General features: G+C 35.8%; 1 protein-coding gene across 1 annotated transcript in view; it reads left to right on the top strand.

Annotated features, from left to right (window-relative positions):
- Positions 1-24,174, top strand: part of ARAP2 (ArfGAP with RhoGAP domain, ankyrin repeat and PH domain 2) — a 110,763-nt gene that overhangs the window by 30,991 nt on the left and 55,598 nt on the right. Inside the window, exons 9-11 of the mRNA XM_062492701.1 lie at positions 21,642-21,757; positions 22,934-23,133; positions 23,905-23,990. Of these exons, the coding sequence (XP_062348685.1) occupies positions 21,642-21,757; positions 22,934-23,133; positions 23,905-23,990 (402 nt within the window). The remainder of the gene's footprint in view (positions 1-21,641; positions 21,758-22,933; positions 23,134-23,904; positions 23,991-24,174) is intronic.

Below are 24,174 nucleotides of genomic sequence, written 5' to 3'. Positions count from 1 at the left end.
AATATAAAGATGGGGGATTTATATGACTGCGTGCCATAATCATTTGTGATGTGTTTTCTCCGTGCCTGACTCCAGCTTAAAGCTAGAATGATGATGAGTATTCTGTCTGTTATGTATTACCAACAATATACATTACTTATTAAAAACTTGTTTCATTTTGGCTCAGTGTTCCTATTGATTTCAGAGGGTGTTTTGCTTTGTCAAAGATTGAAATGATTTGCTCTGTGGCAGATGGAAATGTTTATTCATGTTGAATGAACCAGTAAGGGTGCCTAGTAATTTTAATTTCCTCTCTAATGCTAATGGTGCATTTAAAGCAAAACTGGACAACACCAAAGGATGTATTGCGAGAAAGGATATTAAATAGATGGAAAATGTCAAGGGGTAGGATAATGTAGAGACCTGATACAGGGGTGGCTGAAAGGACATGCCAAAGCTGATGCTTGAGACTGGCATCTTGAAAGAGAGGAAGTGGTATGAATGTTAGTGGAAGGAGGCAGAAGGGATGTGTCATCTCTGCATAAGAGCAGAGATACGTTCTTACCTCTGTTAAGAAACACAGGCTTAAAGGGGAGCATTTGTGAGCAACCTGATGTAGTGAAAGATGCCCCTGTTGGATATGTGTTTCAGGGGGATTGGATTAGATGATCTTTAAAGGTCCCCTCTAACCCAGACCATTCTATGATACTATGAAATGCCGTAGTCATTTTGGTTGGGATTCAGGAACAAACTTGAAAGTCTTTTGGTATACAACAATGGGAATTTATAATGATACTCTGCAAAGGGGATTGTTCATTAGGAAATGTTCTGGTTTTACCTGGAGAAAATGGAATCCTGATTAATAATCAAGAACGTGATGAATGAGAGAGAAATCCTTTAAAAAAATCAATCTCTTAAGAGCTGTCACAAGTGTTTAAGAATGGCAGGTTACCAAAGAAGAACAGTTAAATGGAGTTCTGAAGATGAGTTGTAATGATTGGTTGTCATGCTAAAGCATCATGACAAATGCCTTTCAATGTATGTAGATTCTTCGGTGTATCATCATGATTATGAATATAATGAGTACAAGGTGATGGAAGCAGCAATACAAAAGAAAACTGGGGAGAGGAGTTGAATGCAAGTTGAGCAGAAAGGAAAATACAAGTTTTGAGATCTGATGAGGAATCCTGAGAAAAGTAACTGAGTTCTGAAAAGGAAGCTAGGGAAAAAGATAGGGAAGTAAAGGCAATAAAAGGAAGCAGGAGGAGGACCAAGAGGGCCATTCAGATGGCAGATAGAGGAGGAGAGAGAAGTGCCTGGTATGTATAGGGTGTGGCAGTGGAAGGAGGAATTACTGAGAATGAGAAAACAAGAAGAAGCCTAATCCTTGTAATTCTGTTTCTCCTGTTCCCCATCCTCATCCCACATCCTCATCTCCCTTGCCCCAAGAACGTGTATGCTTTTAGAGATTTTATCATGAAAAACTGTTGTTTGTAATAGCTGGGAAACTCTAAAGAAACTGTGCTGTACTTGAATGCTAGTGCAGACTGTGATCAAACATGGTTACAAACATACAGATGAGCTTGTCCTAGAATGCCTTAAATAGGTGGAGGTAACAGAAAAGCCAAATAACATTTGCTCTTTGTTGCTTGATTAATTCTGGCTTTGCTCTTCCTTCATAACAACACAAATCTGTAGCAATTGTTAAAAAGCAAAAATGGAACAACCCAAAAATATACCAAATGCATTGGAGGGGGAAAGACTAACATGAAGAAGTGATTTAAGGCAAAATATTCTGATACATTGGTGACTTGTAGTGGAATCAAATGATCCAGTCTCTTTTAAATATAGTTGTTTGCATCAAGCTGTAGTTGGGATGATAGATTAAGGTCATATCCCTAATTTTCTAGCAGCTTCTTTCAAGAAATTAATTCCAATTTTCCACACTCAAAAACATAGCAACAATCAATTGCTGTGCACGACATAAGAAACAACTGAACAGGAAGTAACATGAATTGTGTAAGAGATTTAAATCCTTTTTTTTTATAATAATATATATTATATAATATATTAATATATGTGGCTCAATCAGAGAAGAAAAATGTGTCAACGACCACCTTTAAAGGGAAGATCTACATTTATTCAAAAGTAATTTTCTGTAATTTTGTTATAGGTTGTGGAAAAAATAAAGAGCTCAGAGAAGGGCATAAACAGGACTTCTAGCAAAACAACCAAAAAATATGTGAGAGTGTTAAGTTCTACATGCAGCTAAACCTTGAGATTTTTTCCTGTTAATTTGTTTTTATGCTAAGATCTTGTTGAGATGTAAGTACAGCTAGAGCAGTCATGAAGCATGGTAAAAAGCCTAATGCTTCCACAATGATAATAAGCTTGCTGATAAATCTGATTTGGAGCAAAGTTGTTGGTTTTTCAGTCATTCTCTGTCAAGCCTTATGAATGATTAATACATATATAGCCAGCTACCTTAATCACTAAAATATTAACAGTGAAGAGAAGTGGGATTTGTTTGAATAGCATGAAGATTTTAGATAGTAGCAGAGCACATGCATAAGCAATTGAAGAAGGCTTCAGGTCTACTTGCCGTAAGGCTATAACACTATTAATGCAATATTGGGGAAATCCATTTACTTCTAGGACTACTGGAATTCCCCAAGACCATTGGCCATCACTGCATATGTTGCTCGTTTTTAAGAACTACTAGCTTGGCTTCAAATCCCATGGTAAAATAACGTATTGGATCAAAATCCCCAAATATAGGAACCAGGGCATTGTTACGGGAACTTCCTTTTATAATTGTAGACTGGGTTTGCATTTATAATTTTATTTTAAATCACATGAAAAAGTTATTTCTGCATTCAGTTAATCCAAAAGGTTGTATAATCAGCATATATGTGTATATATACACTTAAATAACAAATTTTTTTTGTGTGTGCAACAAGAAGGTTTGAGGCGGCAGTGAAACTGAAAAATAAAGTATTGATCAAGAACACTTGGATCTCTTGTCTTCCCATAGCTCAATATACTGTAGAATTAAAAGCAGCTAGAACACTATTTGATTTCTGTTTAACTGTAAACATATTAGTCAGGTCTCATAGGAAACATCCTGAAAAACATCAGTAGTTTTGGTTTGCTTTTTCTCTTTTAATTGTTTTAATTTTAAATTGAAGGCAATGTAAAACACATTTTCCCCATTCCTCTGTTATTCCTATGCATTTGCCACATTTGGTTTCATTTACTGTTTGCCTTTTTTTCCTCAACCTTTTTTCCCTATACTTTATTTCAGCCATTAAACTAATTAGGACATCTGAAGTTCTAATATTTAAAGTTACATTGCCATTGCAACAGTGAAGACAAGAGCATTTCTGAGGCGGTGTAGACAACATATCTTCACAGAAATATTTATTTCACGAAATTAGATAGGAACAAACTTAAGTTAGCATCATCATAGAATCATCACAGAATGGCCTGGGTTGGAAGGGACCTCAAAGGTCGTGGCCATGGAATGCCACCCTCTAGACCAGGTTGCTCAAAGACCCATCCAACCCAGCCTTGAAGGTTTCCATTCCTGGAATGGGACAGCCACAGCTTCTCTGGGCAACACGTTCAGTGCCTCACCACTTTCACAATAAAGAATTTCTTTGTAATATCTAATGTAAACCTACTCTCTTTCAGTTTGGATCCATTCCTCTTTGTTCTGTCACTTCATGCTGTTGTAAAAAAGTCCCTCTCCATCTGTCTTATGGGTCCCTGATCCTGAAAGGCTGCAGTTAGGGTCACCCTAGAGCCTTCTCTTCTTCAGACTGAACAAACTAATTTCTCTCAGCCTTTCCTCATTAGAGAGGTGCTCCATCCCTCTAATCAAGTTGGTGTCCCTCACTCCAGCAGCTCCATGTCCTTCCTGTGCTGGGACCCCAGAGCTGGATGCAGTCCTGCAGTGGGGTCTCACCAGAGCAGAGGGACAGAATCCCCTCCCTCCCCTGCTGCCCACGGTGCTCTGGATGCAGCCCAGCACACGTTTGGCTGTCTGGGCTGTGAGTGCTCATGGCTGGGTCATCACCAGCCTCTCATCCAACAGCACTACTGAGTCCTTCTCAGCAGGGCTGCTCTTGACCTGTTTATCCCCCAGCCTGTGTTGATATCATGAGCTGACCCAGACAAGGGGCAACACCTTGCACTTGATCGTGTTAAACCTTTTGAGATTCCCATGGGCTTACTTTTCATGCTTGTCCAGGCTCTTCTGGATGGCATCCTGTCCTCCAGGTCTATCAACCACACCCCCACCTTGGTCTCATCTGCAAATTCACTGAAGATGCACGCAATCCCTCTTTCTGTATCATTAATGAATATATTAAGTAGCACAGGGCACATTTGGCTTTCTGGACTGTGAGTGCCCATGGCTGGGTCATGTCCAGCCTCCCATCCATCAGCATCATGAAGTCCTCCTTGGCAGGTCTGCTCTGGATCTGTTCATCCCCCAGAATGTACTGATACTGGGCCTTGTCCTGACCCAGATGTAGCACCCCACCCTTGGTCTCATTAAACTTCGTAAGATTCCCATGTGCCCACTTCTCAAGTTTGTCTGGGTTCCTCTGGATGACATCCTGTCTCTTGGGAAACTCTTGGGAGTTTCAACTGCACCACTCAACTTGATATTAACCTCAAATTTGCTGAGGGTTTATTTCCTCCCTTTATCTGTATCCTTAATGAAGATATTAAGTAACACTGGTCCCAGTACAGACCCTTGAGTGGCATGACTTGTCACTGATGTCTGGTCTGAGCCACTGATCACTACCCTTTAGATGTGACTTTCCAATTCCTTATCCATGGACCAGTCTACTCATCAAATCAAGGTCTTTCAAATCAGGGAAGTGATAATGTGGGGGACTGTTGTGTCAGAGGCTTTACAGAAACTCAGAAAAAAAGACATCTGTGGCTTCTTCCCTTGTCCACTGATGCAGTCATTCCATCATAGAAGGCCACTACGTTACTTAGGCAAGACTTTCCCTTGATGGAGGCAAGTTGGCTGTTTCAAGTCTCAATCTTCTCCTCATCTGTTGTCACCAGACTTCCATGATAGTGTATGTGAATTCCATGTCATAATTAGTTAAAAATACCGTAATATGCTATTGCAAATTTTTGTTTCTTACGGAACTTCTGTTACCAATTTGCCAGGTTTGGAATCCATTACAACTCCATTATAGATGTGGTTTCAGAATTCAGTCTATACTTCCTGTGGCAGAGCTCAGACAAGGATAACAAAATTATATTTTTCTCTTGATGCATTGTCTATATGATAAAGAGCTATAAGTTTATGGATGTCTTTCTGCGCAAGGTAACAGGCGGGGCTATTCTTTTGTCCAGTCTGAAAGGGAAAAGCAGTGTTGCTAAATACTAGGATTTGCCTAATCTATGACAAGGATCATCAGATGAGCTCTGGCAGTCACTTTATGATGATTAAAATTTTCTCCTTGGTTGCAAAACTAAATGAAATGGTGTGCACCAGCAGGAGACCAAAGAATATGTCTGCAATTCATTAATGTGCCTTGTAGCTGACACTAATGTTTAGAACTCCAAGCAAGTGATTGATCATAATGCATTTAGCTTGCAATAGCTGATCATGCAGGAAATGCACCGTGCTCACAAAGAAAACAGTTTTGGCACTCATGGATTTCTGTAGTTACTCAGTGGTGATTTTCAAGATTGGGTGGTCTTACTTCAATCTCTGTTGGAGTTCATCAGAGTAAGGACCATTGCAACTTTTTGAAAATGCCCAGAATTTGTAGTACCTCCTCCCTTTTTTCCTCTTCATCCTTTTTTTCAGCTTCCACCCCTTTTTGTACAAACGCTTAATTCAGCAATAGACACTTGATCCAAAACAGTTCTTTTCTGCACAGGTGCGCTGGAAATGGGAATAGTAGCTTTGATGGCAGTGCAGAGAAAGCAGGTTGGAGTTGCCATTGGACTACTAAGATAATTAAGCCATTGGAGTTTTCATTAGTTATGCAAAATGCATGGTTTAAAATAAGAATTTTAGAGATGATTCTTAAAATACTAAGATATTTAATATCATTGTAGCTCAAGTGACATTTTAATAGTTTTGGGCCATAAATACTTTATTTTTCTTCATCTGTGCTGGTTTCTTTATGTTGTTTGGAGAAGTAGGGTATTGTTCAGGTAATAAACATAATTTTCTCTACTCCACTATCTCATATCTACAAATTTTATTCTAAATAAATGCGCCATCCTTATAGCAAAAGGAAGAGAATTTATTATTTTGCAGCTTAGTATGAATGTGAGGAATACCCAAGCGTGCTTTCCCAGCAATAATTTCTGTCCCTAGTTAATAAATTGCTAGACCAACAAATTTGAGCTTAATAAACTCAAACTGAATTCTTTCTACATAAAACAATTCAACATCATGGTTATTAAATTAAATTCTCACTCTTAAATATTTTGCATACAAAGTAACATAGTTTTAAGGATGGCATGTTTAAATCTCATTTTTAAAAATCAATATCTTAAGGATATTTCCAGAAAACTTCTCTCAAAAGTTACTTCCATCTCAGCATATGGGTCAGGACCCCTCAGAGATCCATCGGAATGATTGATTGATTGATTGATTGATTGATATCTCATGCTTTTAAAGAAACACGTGTAAAATCTTAAATGCACTGTAGAACAGAAAAAAAAAATCAAATTCTGTTAACTTCACTTAGGATGGAAGGTTGTCAAAACACTTGGCTTTGAGCATCCAGAGAACCATTTGAACAGGCCTGGGCATTAGTTGGAAGGAAAATATATGGAAAGCTATGATTCAGGAAATATATGTAGAAATAATCGTGCTTGTATTATGAGTCATGCCTAGTGATGTACATTAGTATGTTTTGAGCATTTCAAACAACTTTTATGTGGTTTGCCTTGTTTGTCTTGATTTGTTTTTTCCTCCTGGTAGACCTTTTTATTATACTTATATGGTATTTTCAATAAAATCATTATTAAAAAAGCTGAGCCAAATAATGCAATGGCTGAACAGTGTGTTTTACTCATGGAGATAAACAGTTTCATTGTTGACTTTGGTTATAATTTTGGGAGTTCTGGTATGTAATATTTATTGTTGCATTAAATAGATTATATGTCCATTTCTTGCTTAAGGTGAGTCAGGCTATTAAAAAATAGTACAAAAAATTCCTGCTATTGTATGTGGATATGACTCTATTTCAGTAATCACAAAATTGTTTGTCTAGTACCAGCCAATGTTTCCAAATTATGGAGATTTCTATTCTGTGCAGGCAGAGTGGAGTCTATATCCACTGTACTGCGTTTGCCCACATGTAGCCTTGTCTGTGGTTTAAGACCAGTATGCAGATCTGTGTTAGACATACACGAGTGAGATTTAAAAAAGATTTGAAGCAGAGTGGCTGCATTGGTATAATAAATATGGCTTTGTGTCCTGTTTCCTGGTTCACAATCAGCCTGTCTGGCCCTTATTTGAGAAGCTCTGTAGGATGTTGCATGCATGATGCTTTTTCCAGCCAAGGGCTGTTATTCCTTGCCATGGGGTAATAAAGAAGTTCAAAGGCAGATAAAATGACAGCAGTCAGCAGCAGCAGCTCAGTTCCTGTAACACGGGAGTAATTGCAGTCCATTATTACAATTGGCTCTCGCTTCTTTCCCCTGAAGGAACTGAGCAGCTGCCAGTTTACTGGGCTGCAGGAAAACTGATGAGACGGGATGGGAGTCATAACAAAAGTTGAGAACTGATCAAGGCAAAATTCATTAGTTCTGAGTAGCTATAAAAGAAGAGAAGGGGACAGTGCTGTGACTGGTCATCACCAATGCACATGTGGGACATGGTTTCTGACTTTCAGGTTGGTTTGTTTCACCTTGCACTTCTTTTTTCTTCACAAAGAGAAGCAAGGGGGGTTTTATGATCTTTCATCTTATTTTGTGAATAGCAAGCCAACCATGCAACAGAAGGCAGGAGCTGCTTTATGGGACTTACCTAGAAAGGGTTTATTTCAGCCTGAATAAGTATATCAGTTGGTTTTTGTGTGTGTGCTGCAGCTAAAAAAGACATGATCTACAACTTGTTTGGTTTTATTTAACAGCGATGTGCAGTTGGATGATCCTTAGCTACTTGCTTATGGTAAATATGTACAATTAGCAGTGTGAAACTTGTCTTTATTGATGTTCTCAGCAATAAAGGCTAATGTAGAAATGACAGCATTATGTGTAGGAATGAAAGGGTTACATCTACACAAACTGTGTTTCAGACTGTTTCTTCATCCATCTCCCACTGATGTGGTATGGAATATCAGAAACATATTTCTTAATATATGCAAGTGGAGATGTAGGGGAATTTTACAAGGAGAAGAAAAAGTAAAGGTTAATAGAGTGCACTGTAGATACAAAAGCAGAGGGTGTTGTCACAGTTCTGTGTGATTCTGTGGTGCTGTTCAGGTCTTCTAATTGTGCAGGTCTTCTATCTTAAATTTCATTCTCCTGTACTGCAAGTAGATCTGTTTAAAAATGAGCCTGGAGAGGCATGTACAGATTTTGTTGCAGATGCTTGTCTTTCTAAATAGGAAGGTTAAAGATGCGTTGCATTTTCAGTATTTATAGGGTCATATAAGGAAAGCTGTTTCTTGAAGGATCACAGATACCTGGGCTGAATTTCTATCTCTTTGAATGTCACTTGGAGCTTTGCCATTCATGTCAATTGCCAGTTTTCAATTTTAGTGCAGTATTTTGTTTCATTCCTGCATTCTTCTTCATCCTAGTTTCTTAAATGACATGTTCATGCTGAGAAAATATACCTTCTTGTAACTTCAGTGTGTTTCCAGATTGCAGCTGCCCATTTCTACTAATATAGAAGGGCTTTTTAGTAGATTTCCTGTTCTCAAAAATCACTGTAGCATGTTACAACCCTCCCCACCCACAAATGGTACAAAATGCTGCTACTGGGTTTCTGAATACCGTAAATTGGTGTGATTTTGTAATTCTAGTTCTATTTTTACTGTTTGTGAGATTCTCTTTTATGTGTTATCTTGATCGAGTCATTGCAGTTTTGATGCAACTTGTGTGTGGTGAGATGCATCTGCATAGTTTCAGTTATGAGCCAGAACAGCGTTTTTATCACTCTGTTTCCCCGTGACATGAAATGGGTTCAGAGTTTGCTGCTGTCTAGGTCAGGATGTTGCTGTATGATCAGCCTGTAAATCAGTGCTTTCCTTGTTTGCTTTGGTCACTTTCCATGAACAAATTGCCACGATGGGTGCTGCTCTTCACTAATCACTGATTTCTAAGGCATCGTGACTAATGAGAACGTAGCAATAAGTGTTTCAGAAATTGTTATTTTTTTTATTACTGTGTGATTTTAAAGTCTATTCTACACAACATTCAGAAAAATAGTAAGTTGTGATCTAGGTCTGTTGCCTCTACCCAAGACAGTGCTTTGAGGCATGAGTTAACATTGCTGTTGACAAATTTTGTTTTCTAAGTTTCCCATTAAATTCAGGTGAGTGAGATTCATTTCTTGCTTGCAAGGATTTGGGCATGAGTGAGAGACTTGAGAAGTGAAAAGAATGTGGTAGACACGTGGGATCAGTACACTACAAAGGAGCCATGTAGCTTATTGTGGATCCTAAAAGACCTTCCTGTATTGTTCAGTGGATGACAGCAGGAAGCTTAATGAAACAAGCAGAAGATAAATGTGTAAATGGAGATAATTGTTAAAGATTTAATTTTTAGTGTTCTTTCTATTAACTAGCTGTCTAGCTAGTAACACACAGTATAAAGGTTATTTGAAAGATGTACGTGAAGGGCTTTTTTTAAAGAATTTTACTTGGCTTCTAGTCTGTTGAAGTACATTTTTTAGAGAATGCTCCATATTTTTACAGATTTTCTGTTAAATACTAGCCTTTGCTCCTCATTAGCACAAAATAATTTCACTGAAAGCTTGAATTTACTTTATTTTACATAAGGTTCTTCTAGCTCATAATTTGTGATGGGAGGCAACATTAATTAAAAATTAGATTACATTCATTATGATGAAGGCATTTTGTTTGTATGGAAGCATGTATTAATTCTGCACACAGTCCTGCAACATGAGTATAGTGCACATATTTTACAGCTGAATCCTTCTGTAGCTGTGATTGTTGCCCATCTTAGTTTTGATCATTGTAAAGTCAAAATTAAAAAAAATTAATCACTAAAATCAAATGGCAATGGCTTTTACATGGACTCATAATAAAACTTATTTACAATGGATTTACTAGGAGTTTAGTAATCTCTAAAAGTATTTAATACTCTAACCACTTCAGTATTTAAGTAGTGAGAAGTAGATTGCTTATTTGTAAACTGTATTGATTCTTGATACTCTCTTTTATATATTTACTTTTATACTGTTTTTTTAATGTGAAATCACTACCTTCATGGCATAAAGCCTAGGCAAGTACAAAAGTGAGTAGCTGCTAAGCAGTAGCTGTATGTGTGTCCATAAGTGATTTTGCTTTACAGAAATTCAGAACAATTTCTCTGCATTTATCTTCTATTTTCATCTTTGTCACATAGAGACAAATTAGTATGAGTGAATCTAAAGCCAGCAGAAGAAAGAAACCAATCCCTCAAAAACAAACAAATTAAACCCCAAACCCACCCCACTCTATTTTTGGCTGCACTAAATGTAAGGAGGATGTCTTCCCAGGAGAGATAATACTGAAATGACTGAGTTAGGAAGGATTTGGCTTACAAAAAACCTGAGGTGCAGCGTTGCTGTTGTCATGGCATCGGCCCTCTCTTGGTCCAGGCACAGAAGAATGTATGGCAAAACTGGTAGTGCTGCAGTGCCTTCACTGTTTTAGAGTAAGTATTACAGAAGTGGGAAGAATTCACAAATCATAATTTGGTCTCCTTAGGTTTCTGTTTCTAGGCATTAGTGGGAAATTTATACCTTATCTTGGCTTCCAGAAAAGGCCTGAACCTCCTTGAAATCTGACACGTTCTTCAAAGTTAATGAATATGTGTGAACGCTCTCAAAATTTAAATCTTCTGTATACTTATTTATGTATTCCGCAAGAAAAAACATTATTTTTTTGGCTCAGGTAGTCTAAAAATTTCTGAATTTCAAATTTTAAACTAATCTGAAATTTTATGGCTTTAGATGTTTCATTCCTGCAAAGGTGAACATTCATTAACTAGATTAGAGTTTATAGTGACTGGCCAGAAGCTTTTGTGAGGGTCTGTACTCTCCTTAGCTTATTTTTTTTTTCCCTTTTAAATTTAAGATCATAATGTCAGCTGTTAAAGTGGAACATTTTTCTTCATGGCTGTCTAAGCAGAAGGTGTCTAAAATCTCCCAAGTAGGAAAAAGTAGTTATCACAGTCCAGAGCCTCTATATTTCATGTAATTCATTAATTTATTCTTAAGTCTCTCTGTGTGTGTGTGTGTGTGTGTGTGTATTTTTTTGCAATATACACCATCTCAGAGAAGTGATCCAGTGTGATAGGATCAGAAATCTGTTCATTTTACCAACATCAGCTGGAAAATCCCCCAGGGATCCAGCTATGACAAAATGGGGTATGTTTGTAATATATTCAGGTAGTCATAAATCCATTTTCTTTTAGCAGATGAAAATGTCTATAATAAGTAGTCCTATTTATGGCACTTTAAAAATGGTTAAAACTTTCTTTTAAAATTAGTTTCCCTTTGTAAATATTTTGAGTCATGCAAATTACTTGGAAATTAAGTTTGTGAGTAAAAAAAACCTTTGGAAAATTTCCTCCGTCAGGAAGTGTTGCTTTTCCTTGTGGTTATTGAAATATTATGAATTATGTTAGTTAGGGAACTTTTGGCAGTGGGGATGTAATAACAGTTTTCTCTCTTACCTGGTGATAACTGTACTAAAAAGCCTATGAAAAGTTTTGTCATTTTTGCATGACAACTGTTGTAGATTTTATGGCATTGCAAAAGTGTTGGCCATCCTGTAAGAGCTCAAACACTTTTTTACCAGTTTTTCTGGACTGTGAATACATAACAAGATTTTTGGTATGTATTTAAATCTTTGGCAAGAAGACTATGAAGATACGAATTCAGAAAATTATAGCCGTATGTGGTATCTTAAAATTCACTGGTTCTTCTGGTCTCCAGAGAACAGCTGTGCTAGAACTAAGAAGGTTTCCATTTGTGAAGCACTTCCAAAGAGTCCAGATAGCTACTTAAAATTGTAATAGTAATATCTAATATCTTAAAAATGTCCTTGAAAGAACAGGAGTTGCTCTGTGTGCTTATTGCAGAGAAGTGTTTAGAATGGTTTGTGATTTTGAGATGGTGACTGTAAGGATAGCTGTTTTAGATACATTTTTTAAAAAAGTGGAAGAGCTCAAACACTAAAAGTGAGGGGAAATTGAGGCATTTCCACGTAATTTTAGAATTTGCATATATTAAACTGGTATCCCTTTGGGACAAAAAAGATGTTAATTGAGTTGCAAGAAATGGGCACTAAGATTGAATCAGTTTCTATGTGTCAGAAGTTGTGCATCTTAAGGAACATGATTGCCTCTTTAAATATGAGACAATGTTATGAATAGTCATTGGAATAAAAGTAAAGATAAAACCTTGAATATAGGTGGTACATACTCCTGACAGGCTTTGACTTTTAATTACATGTTTATTTAGCTGTACCATCTTCATGTCATTTCATGGTTTTTCATAAAGCAGTTAAAGTAAAGATGATAACTCAGGCAGCTGCAGTGGCTTCAGCCTCTGTATCTATTAAGATGCTGATATCTGGATGAGCTCCATGCTGCAGAGAAGCCCTGTTGAAAGGGAGTTCCTGTTATTGTTCAATTTGGAGCTTTGCCTACCCTAGTCTTTTGTGTGAGTGGTGGGGGAGTGGGGGACACAACGCACAAAGCAGCTGTGTCTCTCTTGCTTGGTGCCTGTCAGGGTATTTGGGAAGATAGCAAGGAAGGTTTTGTATGCAGTATTACCAGCTTGCTTTTGATGCTTGGTTCTGTCTTGTGTGCCTCAGATGTTAGACACTTGCTTTCCCAGTATGTTGAGTGACAGGAAAAAGAAAGCATGTGTCTGAAGAATGGAATATGGTCTGAATCACACTTTCTGTGATTCCGAAAGCTGAGCTCTGACTTGTAGAATAGTTGAAGAATTCAGGTCCTCTGGTATATTTCTAAAGCAGGAACGCAAATTACTATGGTACCTTTAAGTCAAGAAATCTTTCCACTGATAACTTTAAAACTGCTTTCCACTATCTTTCCACTAATAACTTTAAACTGCCTTGTGTTGAAATGTACATCTTTATGTATAATTCAGGTTCCTATATTGACTTAACAATTTGCACATGCTGTTTCTGAAGTACGTCATTTCCATACATACAAATTATTTGTAATGGCAAGGCATGGTTGCAGCATGGAGTGTTTCTTCCCCTTCCCTTTTAGCGTGTTTCAGCAAAAGTGAGTAACTTAAAAATTTTTGGAATTACAGTCTTTCCTCTACTCTGTTGTCTTCTTCTCTCTTTGTTTTTGAGGCCTAAGAAATAGAAGCTTTGAATTTATATATTTATGTGTGTGTGGCTGTTGACTTTGAACATCCCCTTCCAGATTGCATCATCTTGTCTCAATTCACTGGGACCATACACTAAAGCCTTTCTTATGGAAGTGGACACTAAAGAAGAGGGTAAAGGTAGACTCTGTGTTCTTTGTTCTGATCTACTTTCCTTAAGTCTTGCTAAGACCCAAAGGTTCATTGCTGCTATTATGTTGAAATTGATTGAAGCCAAGGATCTATCTAGAGTTAGAGCTTACTTGGGGTTAGATGGGGAGACAGATGTTCCTGTGTTATGTAAACCTAATTCTTTTTAAGAACTCAGCTAAAAACCTTTGATAACATTACCTCATCTTTGCACCCCTCTAATCATGGGAAAATTGGTCTTATTTCCAGGTCTTATTTCTTAATTTCACCCGATTACAGTACTGTGCAGTACATACTTTAATATGATAATTCTTTCACAGGATCACTACCTCTTTCAGTGCGTTGTCTATTTAGTAACTGTTTGGAAATTTTAATTTGTTTTCATGATGTAGCCCATGCTACTTTTTTATAGCACACTGTTGAAAAGTGCCTTACATTCAGATGATTATTTCACTGAAAAAGGAATTTTCTTTGTGTAGCAATGAGGGATTCATTTTTCATCAGTTCCTGTAAGGTAAAGGAACATGATTGTCTCCTCCATATGACCACACAGTTCTGAGAAATAGAATGAAAGATTCAAGTATCCATATATTTTGCATACTCTGTTTCCAGTCTTTTATGGGTGATTGGGAGGGAATAGTTCTCTGTCAAACTATACCTGCTCAAAATACTGCTTTCATAGGTCTTGGCTGAAGGTCCAGCTGCTCAGCAATTCTGGAAATCAAGCCCTAGAGCATGAAGTCAGATACTAGGAAATGAAAAATGACTGTATGCTAAGGCTTTGATTTACACTGAGTATAAACTGGAAAAGGCAAAGATAAGAGTCAACTCTCCAGTATGGTATTCAGTCACTTTAATTATGTGATCCTCCACATCTTCTTTTTTTTTGTGTTTTGCAGACCATAAGGAAAGGGATCTTTCATCTTCATGTGTTCTAGATCCATCCCATACAAAAAGCAAGGCATAGGCCTGATGGTGCATAATCAAGTGATATAAAATTGTATTCATATTGCAAAATACATACTCATAGCTGCTGAAGTAAGGATTCTGGGTTGCTCCTGTAGTAAGTGAATAGAGAGGTCTGCAACTTAAATGAGAAGTTACCTTAGAGTGTTCATCAGGAATGCACTTTTTAAAGTAATCTCTTAGTTATTCCCACATCTTATGTATTTGCTTTCATCATAGAGCCATCTCAAAGTACAGGTACATTTTTTACACGACATTTTTTTTATAAAGTAGTGATGTGGAATGATACAGAGAGGGATGTACTCCAGCAGTATCTTCAAAATACTCCACTGCAGACCAGCTTACTAGTCTAAGTCGCCCTTGTCTTTTGCTGTCTTCCTTCTTTGTAACCTCCAAAATTTTGGATTCCAGGTTGTCATTACAATTTATTTTTTTTTTTTTCAAAAATAGTGTGAATAATTTTCAAGTGGTTCTTTACTGGGGGAAAGAATTTTGCTTAGTTAAGCGAAGTACTTAAAACTGATGATGTTACTACCTCACATATCATAACAGATGAGCACTGAGCTAGAGTTAACATGCACAGACAACTGGAATTCTAGCATCTCCTTGCTCATCAGGGCTTTAGTTAGCAACCTTCATGTTATTTTAATGTTACTTTTTGAGTATGTAATTATATACTGAATGCTTCACTGTGGTTTTTTATTTGTCTTATTAGAAGAGAGTAAGACAGAGTATATATGTGGTGGTTTGTATTACAATCCACAACATGTAACTATCACTGGAAATCTGTGTTAAAAGGTTTTAATCTGTGATGAGGGATGTAGAGAAGTCTGGTGAGAAATAACTGGGGATGCTAAGCTCAGTACATATAGAAGGAGATGAAATCAATACAAACTTGTGTAAACTTAATATCATCAAAGCAATTGCTGCATTACTAGTCACTCTCTCAAACTCTTTAATATGTAAAAAGGTCTTAATTTTTCATTATTATGGAAGCCAGCTTTTCCCCTATATTTCTGTTGCAGAAATTAGCCTTCCTTAATAGCTGGAAAGGCTGAAGTATAATGCCTCCAAGTATTGAGTAGAGGAAAGAAAATATGAATGCTTCATCTGAATTATTGTAGTTACTGCTTTTAATCTCTCTGGAATAATTTGATGGTTTGGAAGGAATCAAATGCCATGGGGTAAGAATGAAGGAAAAGACTAAATGATGCTAAATTGTTAAGGGAATTTTCAGATCTTGCAGGACTAGTGTAATTGTCACAAACTTTGTTTTAACTTCCCCAAGGTAAATCTAAAGAGCTGCTGCAAGTTAAATGGTAAATTCAAGGAGCCGTGTAAGGTCCTATTTTGGAACTCTGATCAGAAATACTGTGATTAAACGTCAAGAACTTTCTGTGTATGGGCAGAGGACAAGAGTAGTTTCAGAAATATTAATAGTCTTTATAAATTAGTGTTGGTGTGGTAATGAAAGATAGCTGTTAAAAAGAAAACAAAGTGTACATTTATAAACACATACGTATACATTTGTATGTGTAAATATATCTTTATATGTAGTAAAATGTTCTTGATCTGTTACCTCTTACCACTGTTAGAGCATTATTTTATATTTATCTGTACATATCTATCTATATCTATATATCTATCTATATCTATATCTACATCTACATCTACATCTACATCTACATCTACATCTACATCTACATCTACATCTACATCTACATCTACATCATCTATATCATCTATATCTATATCATCTATATCTATATCTGTGTATCTATTATATCTATGTGTGTTCATGCACATGCTTAAATATTGCATATCCTCAAGATCTGACAGCCAAAGACAAAAAAAGCAAATGCACCATGATCTCATAATACACAGGAAGGAAACTTACATGCAGTGAGAACACTCAGTTGATGTAGAATTTCCAAAAGTGCTGTGTTCCCAGAATATATCAGTGTTATTTCTGTACTTCCATATTTTTTTAACTTCAAAATAAGCTACAGAAATACATTTATGTATTAAGGTATATACTCATGTGTGTATATGCATGTGTGAATATGTAGAAACATAGTCCCTTGAACTCATGTCAGCATTTTTCTTTTTTCCCTGCTGTTGCTCTTACCCTCTTAGTCCTCCATCAAACAGAAAGATATTAAAATATGGATTGATATTTCTAATACAAAAGTAGTTGTTACTTAAACTTTTGTTTCCAATTATTTTTATGTGAGGAGTATGGGTAAAGTTATAATTGAGCCTGGATTTTTTTTGGTTTCATTTCTCTGAGGTGTTTTCCTGATGCAAGGATTTCTTATAGTCAGCTTTATACATTGGGGAGCTAATGTTAGATCCATGAAAGATAGTGCATCCAAAGACATTATAGTATCTGCTGAAACAGTAAATGTTGAAGAACAAAAGCAGCATCTCTAGAACTCCTGTGTTCAGATGAATTTTGGTTTGACTAAACCAGTAAGAATGCCAGCCCTAGTGTTACTGGAACAAAACCAAGTAGAAGGGAAAAAATAGAAAGAAAAATAATTATCCTTTCTAGGTAGGAGAAGAGGTTGTTTTAGAAGCTCAGTTTTGTGAAGGAAGTGTTTTTACTAACTGAGAGTCACAACGTTCAGCCTCTGATTGCAAATTTATTTATGACTTGCATGCAGAAAGGTGCCCAAGTCTGTCTTTTTTAAGACAACATGCTGAAAGTTAGGTATCCAGCAGCTCTGAAAATGTCATTTGTTCAGATAATAGTTGCATGATTTTATACATATATACTTTACTGTTCTTTAACCTTGCTGTTTATTTCTATGTCTGTAAAACATCGGTGGTATATTAGAAAAGGATGAGACTAGTTTTGAATCTCCTTGAATTTAATCCAAAATAGAATAGATGTTAGTAAAGCCTGTCACAGGGCAGCTTTTGCCTGTGAAAAGATAATGAATAATAGAGAAGGCAGTTTCGTACACTGAGAGGTACTTAATAGATAGATGTTAAAGGTACGTTTAAAAACACGTGTTAAATAATTTCATGGTTTATATGACAGATGACAGGTTTTCATAGGTTATGTCTTTTACAGAAGGGTGGTAATGACAGCAACGTTCACACATTATAATTGTTCACCCATCAGGAAGGAGCAACAGCTAATCAGAAAGCCAGTACTCATCTTAGTATTTTTAGCTTTCAGATATCTGCGCTGCTTAGTGAATACTTTTTGTCTATTATTATATCGATAAAGAATTTTTTGGGTTTTTTTTAAAGCTCTTATTGTCAACTCATTTTTCAACCTTTTTTTAGAATTCATGAAGATAGTATAACTTTAGACATTTAAGTCATACCTATATTTAAATTTAGAAAAAAAAACCCCAACCCTCATCTTTCTCTATGCGTTTTTGAGTCTTAAACTTTTCTTCCTTTGTCTGAAAGCCTAGCACAGTTCGGTGTGTCTGAAACAATGAGCTTTCAGCAGGTAGAAGGAAGACAATTCTTATTCTGAAAAGATACTGCTTGCTTTTGCTGTCGATATTTTTTGTGTAGTTCTTGAATAGCCCTATTGTCCTTCTGTGCACTCAAAGTGAATGAATTCATCTTTCAAAGTGGAGCACTTCTTTCTTCCCTGTACCAATTCCCACTTCTGTTTCTGAAGTAGAGAAGACTGCACTCCTGAAAGCATATAATTCTGAGCACTGAAAATTAGATTCTAGTGTACCTGTCACTCACAAAGCCAGGTTTATGCCAAGTGTTGTGCAGTTACCTTAAGGAGTTTGTTTGGACCATTATGGAAATAACTTCACTTTAATGTACCAATGAAATTGCTTAATTTGCCACCATATTGTGTTCTGAAAAGTAGATTCTAATTTCTTAACGTTTCTTACATTCCTCACACTGTCATTCAGTGTTGTAAGTTCTCATGCCCATGCTGAATGTAAAGCATAATGAGTTATTCTTTCTTTAATGGGATTGTTCAGACACTGGGCACGTGTGCAAATTTTGGAGGGCTGGTGCTGCACCTAGAGGTAATGACTTTCAAATTAATGCACTTTGTTTGTAGTCTGCTTTCTTAGTTCTGTATTGTTAAATGTAGTACAACAAAGTTTGGTGCCTTTTTTCAAGACATTATTGTGTGTGTGTGATGTTTGTGTGGCAAGTTGCTTCCATGCAGCTTGCTCCATTTTGCTCCAAGGAAAGGAAGTGCAACAAGCTGTTTGAAGGCATAAGAAAGAGACTGAAAGGAATATAGAATAAATATTTTCAAGAAAGAACATTATGGAATAAGTAGGTGAATAAAGTTTAGTTAGCGTTTCTTTCCTCTTATGTAATGAAATTCTCAGTTGTCAGGCAAAAAATTGGAAATTCTCAATTGTCAGGTGGCAATATACATATGCAAAAGGACCTCCTATTTTCACAACCAGTATTTGGGAAATTTATGAAGTAATATCCTGCACAAACCTCAAAGCATGTTTTTGTTGGGCTTTTTAATTCTTTGAGGATGTGTCTGTCAGTGGCTAGTAAGTATAATTTTCTTTGCTGCAACTGTTTGTTTAGGAACTTCTAAGTGCTTAGATTGATGGAAGCTTATTTGGGAAGATGAGCATACACCTTTTCTTATTTGCCTTATTTTCATGACCTTCACCAGTAGCAAGTACCTAAAGGGAAGCTACTCTGCAGGGAAGGTTTTGATGTGGCTCAATAAGGTAGTTATTATTTTGGCCATCTTTGTTAATCATTTACCCTCAGTGAACTTTAATCTGGACCTAGAAGTATATTGAACACCTTCTAACCATGGCTTCTGGTTGGTGGTTTTTCAGCTGTTATTTAATAAACAAAGAATGGACTGTGCAGGTTCAAGGATGGGCTTGTTACCTCTCCTTTGAAAATCGGAATTTCTTAAGGCCAAGTATTTAAAATGAATTGAAATATTTGAATCCAAAACTGAAAATTTCATCCAATTTACATCTCAAAAGAATAAGCCATTTAATTCTAGAAAGTTAATGGTTTTGGGTTGTTTTGGTTAGGATTTTTTTTTAAATTTCATTGATAGAAATAAAGGTTTTGTATTTTTCTATCCTTAGTTTTAGTTTTTAACTATTTCATACTCCTCTTTTTCTCACTGGTGATGTGACGTTAAGAATACTTCACTGCCACTGAGGATACTGTAAAATTCGTACTCAAAAAGAGGTTTACCTCTGTTTACCCAGAGAGGGTGAATTAGGGACTGTGTAGGCTTAACAGAACTCTCTGCTCTCTTCTGAGGCAGGTGTGCCAGTATAAAACCCCTTGATTTATAGGAGAATGGAGTGGGGGCTGAGGATGAAAGGAGAGAATAAAAATTCAGAGGTTACAGGATAAGAGGGTAGAAGAAAAGTAGAAATATTAAAAAATATTTCTATTTTTTTCTATTTTCTAAAATAAATTATATGAGGAGTGGCTAAGCCAGGTTAGTTATTGAAAAGCTTCTACTTATAAAGATTTGTGTTGAAATCCACACTGCTACTGTCAAAGGTAATGGCATGTTAAAAATACCCAAACAATTCTTAATAAGAAGTCTGGCAAGGAAGCATTAGCTAACTTATCTCACAGCATATTTAAACAGTCATTCTGAGAATCTTATCTTATAATGGACATCATGCTTTTTGGGGAATTATTCCATTCAGTGCCTTGTATTATACAATTGGTACTTCTGCTTGTGCATATACACAGACATACATGTGTGTCTTTTGTCAGACTTAGCCTTAGCACTCCTGGCTAAAACAATATTTTTATTTGCTCACACCTGAAACAGGGAAATAAAATTAAAAGAGCAAAGGAGCTTTGTGAAGTGTTTTCTCCATGTAGGCTTTAGTGCTCAAAAATATGTAAGTCTGACAAAGAGAAACTTGTCATTGATGGAGGTTTAAATATGTATTAACTAGAAAAACAATCCTGTCTTCAGAGGCAGGCAACTCTGAAGCTTTTACCCTTCAGTGCTTTTATTTTTATCAGTCTGTATGCAACTACTTGTTACCTGAGAGGTAAATGTGAACATGCAAGTGATAAGATGTGTGAATTTGGCTCTTTGCTTGGGTGATACAGTTTGGTTTTGTTTCTGATTTATTTACTGTTTTCAAGAAGTATGCTAATATTTCCAGAAATCAAACTTGTGGAAGTGTCTGCCTTGAGATGAACATGTAAATGAATTTGAAGAAGGAAATGCCGGTGGTATTCCAAATAGATAAGAAATAACATATGTATTCATCTGTTTTTCCAAAATCCATACGTTTGATAGACCCTCACAGGAGCTCAATGTGAGCTCAAATTTTATTTCCCAATTCTGTCAATACAAAATTTATTTTTATTTTTAGTACATTTTTCCAGGCAGCAGAAAAAAATACCCAAACAATTTCACTTGGTTTAAGGCAAAAATTCATTCTTATAATTGAGTCACAACTTACCCTTGGTCTATTTTAGCTGCTGTATAGGACCTTTTTTCAAATATATGTTTAGTTCATATACTACATCAGAAGCATGAGCAACCAAAGGTTTAAGAAAGAATTTTATATGTATTTAGTTTGTTAAACACTCACTTTTAAAGCCAGAAAAACTGTTGTCAGTGAGAAGGATTTAGGTGTATAAAACTTATTTAGGCACTAAAGTATGATTTAAGCTAGATCCTTCCATAATTTTGCATTCACATTTATTGCGATCTATTGTTAAAAATATTTTTTTATTCTTTCCCTTATTAATTGTTCGAGCATGCATTTTTTATCCTACCAATAATTAAATAAGGTCATTCTAGCAGTTGGAAACGTAGGGGTTGGACAAAATTTAGTGGAGGTTTGTTTATCCAAGAATAAATTAGAAGTGGCTTATATGTTATGGCAAAGATGTCTATTACTGGTCTTGTATTTTTTGGACCATGATGAAATAATTCTTTACATGTATTATTCTTGAATGATAACCTCCAAAACTTGTATTATCATTTTCCTAGGACTTTAAGACAGGATTTGGTATCACTTTAATCCCTATGAATGTGGCAAATGTAAAACAAGTGGATCGGGCTGCAAAGCAATCTTTTGAAATAATTACTCCTTATAAAAGCTTTAGGTAAGAACTTTAATATTTACTTTAAAAATTATGCAATTAACTAAGGCACTAAAGCAATACTGGTTTCATACTGCAGTGCCGTAGCTAGTTTGGATGAAAAGGTAATGGGTTTTTTTAGGTTTTTATTTAGGTTCAACAATTTTTAGAAAAATGGGAGGATTTTCTTTGATTTGTTTAGTTGTGTGCTTCATCTGTTAGCTCCTGACTTAGGCATATTATTCCCACTGGTTTGTACTTTTATGTAGCCTTCTTTCTGTGTTCTCTGCAAAGGCAAAAAGGAAAAAAAAAGAGAAATTAATTCCTCCACTTTCACAAATTGACTTCATCCTAAAGAAAAATAAACTGCAATAGTGAAATAATGCTGCATCCATTTAGTATTATGCATTTTATTTGAAAAGAAGCTTTAATATGCTATCCCTTGTAGAAATCCTTGGTTGAAAGCAAGTTGAAAGTTTCACTTTGGCTGATTGCTGAGACTTGAAATGATTTTTAAGAAAATGAAAGTACATGCTAATAAAAGCCATTTGTTAAGTGTTGTAGTGTTTCTTAAATGTAATGCTGTAATGAAGGAGAAAAAGAAATTTCTTTGTTCTCCTGGGCTTGTTAAATGATAGCAAATACTTTCATTCTTCACCAGCTAGCAGGTAAATTAGTCTTGATCAGCAATTTGAATCTGTTGCTAGTCGGTAGATGGCTAGTTCTTTGATTTTTTTCTTAAGATATGACCATGCTGATGTTTGTTTAGTATGTAGTTTTTAAAAAGATAAATTGAAATGTAAAGTAAGTATTTTTTTTTTAATTCTCAGTCTTTTTTAAATTCTCATTTAATTCTCCATGTTTCCTTATGACATTCTATGCTTTTGTTAGACTTCAGTCTTTAATTTGGTAATTGGTAACGTAAAAGGATTGACATTAACTCAGGAATGTTAGATGAATGTTACAAAAGCTATGTAGCTTATACAAGTAGTGGTTTTGTTGAAAACAATACTAAAACAGAGGGAGTTTCATTGACTAAAGATGGAAAATAATACATTCCATCTTAGCATTTATATCTGTGTGGAGGAAGATTTTTGACTGTGGTTTCGGGTGTAAATGTAATAAATAAGGAGTCTAAAGACCATGTTTAATTGGGCTTTAAAATAAAGATCAATAACACAGAAAAGTCAATTGTTTCAGCTTTACAGCAGAGTCAGAAAGAGAGAAACAAGACTGGATTGAAGCACTCCAGCAATCAATAGCAGAAACTCTATCTGATTATGAAGTAGCTGAGAAGATTTGGTTCAACGAGTCCAACAGGAGCTGCGCTGACTGTAAAGCTCCAGGTCCTGACTGGGCATCCATCAATCTCTGCGTTGTCATTTGTAAGAAGTGTGCAGGTAGAGTAATTAATGGCAAGCTATGTGGGTTCTACAAAATGTCATATTTGCATATCTATGTATGTCCTTGAATTGGCCCTTTTTTTTAATTTTTATTTTTAATTTTTGAAGTGTTATCCTTGTGGAAGTTTTGAAAAACCAAATGTGAGCATAACATTTTTTTAATATGAAGGGCGTCCTTATTCTAAAGCATGGATGATATTTAAGATAATTTATAAATTTCCACACATAAATAATATGTCTGTGGTGATTGAGTTCTCTCAGATGAATCATCCTTCACAATTAGTGGAAAATAGGACACAATAATACTTCATCGTAAAGGAATGGCTTTTGCAAGGCTAGATGCCAAAGAATAACAATTTTTAGTGTATGCATTTTGGGTATTGTGTTACATTTGCACATATTTTACTACCTATAGGGATAGCTTTTTCAGATATTACTCAAAATAAAGTCCTATCATGTTTTATATTGAAAGATGTGCTCAAGCGGTAGATTCAAAGATACAATTTATAATTCTAGGCTTTCTTTCAAAGCAAACTCTCCAGAAATAGTCTCCATGAGACAGCCTACTTTGTTTATTCATTACTATCAAATCAAATTAACTTTTTTTTAAGAGTTGTGTTTGTGATGTTTTTATTTAATATTCAAATGTAAAAACTTTTTTAAGAATAGTGAGTTGAATAAATCCAGCCTCATCACATTTTTTTGTTACTAAGCAGAAGAGAAACCCTGTTTAAGTGCCTTAGTTAAGTAGTGCTCTTGGATTTTCAGGACAGCACCGATCTTTAGGACCAAGAGATTCAAAGGTCCGGAGTCTAAAAATGGATGCCAGCATTTGGAGCAATGAACTTATTGAGGTATATTGTGATATTCTAACTCTTTTTTTCCACCTTGAAACCTACTGCATGAAAAGGAGTTATTTACTGCTTTACTCACAAGAAAATAACATAGAACTGCTGACCAATATGGTGCTGTTACAGTAAACTTGATATTTCTCAGCATCATGTACTTCTGTGTAATTCCAAATATTCATTTGTTTTG

Source organism: Cinclus cinclus, chromosome 5 (assembly GCF_963662255.1).
Source record: "Cinclus cinclus chromosome 5, bCinCin1.1, whole genome shotgun sequence".
NCBI classification, from domain to species: Eukaryota; Metazoa; Chordata; class Aves; order Passeriformes; family Cinclidae; genus Cinclus; species Cinclus cinclus.
The sequence above is the reverse complement of the archived record's forward strand: the minus strand, read 5'-3'. Positions and strand labels throughout refer to the sequence as shown.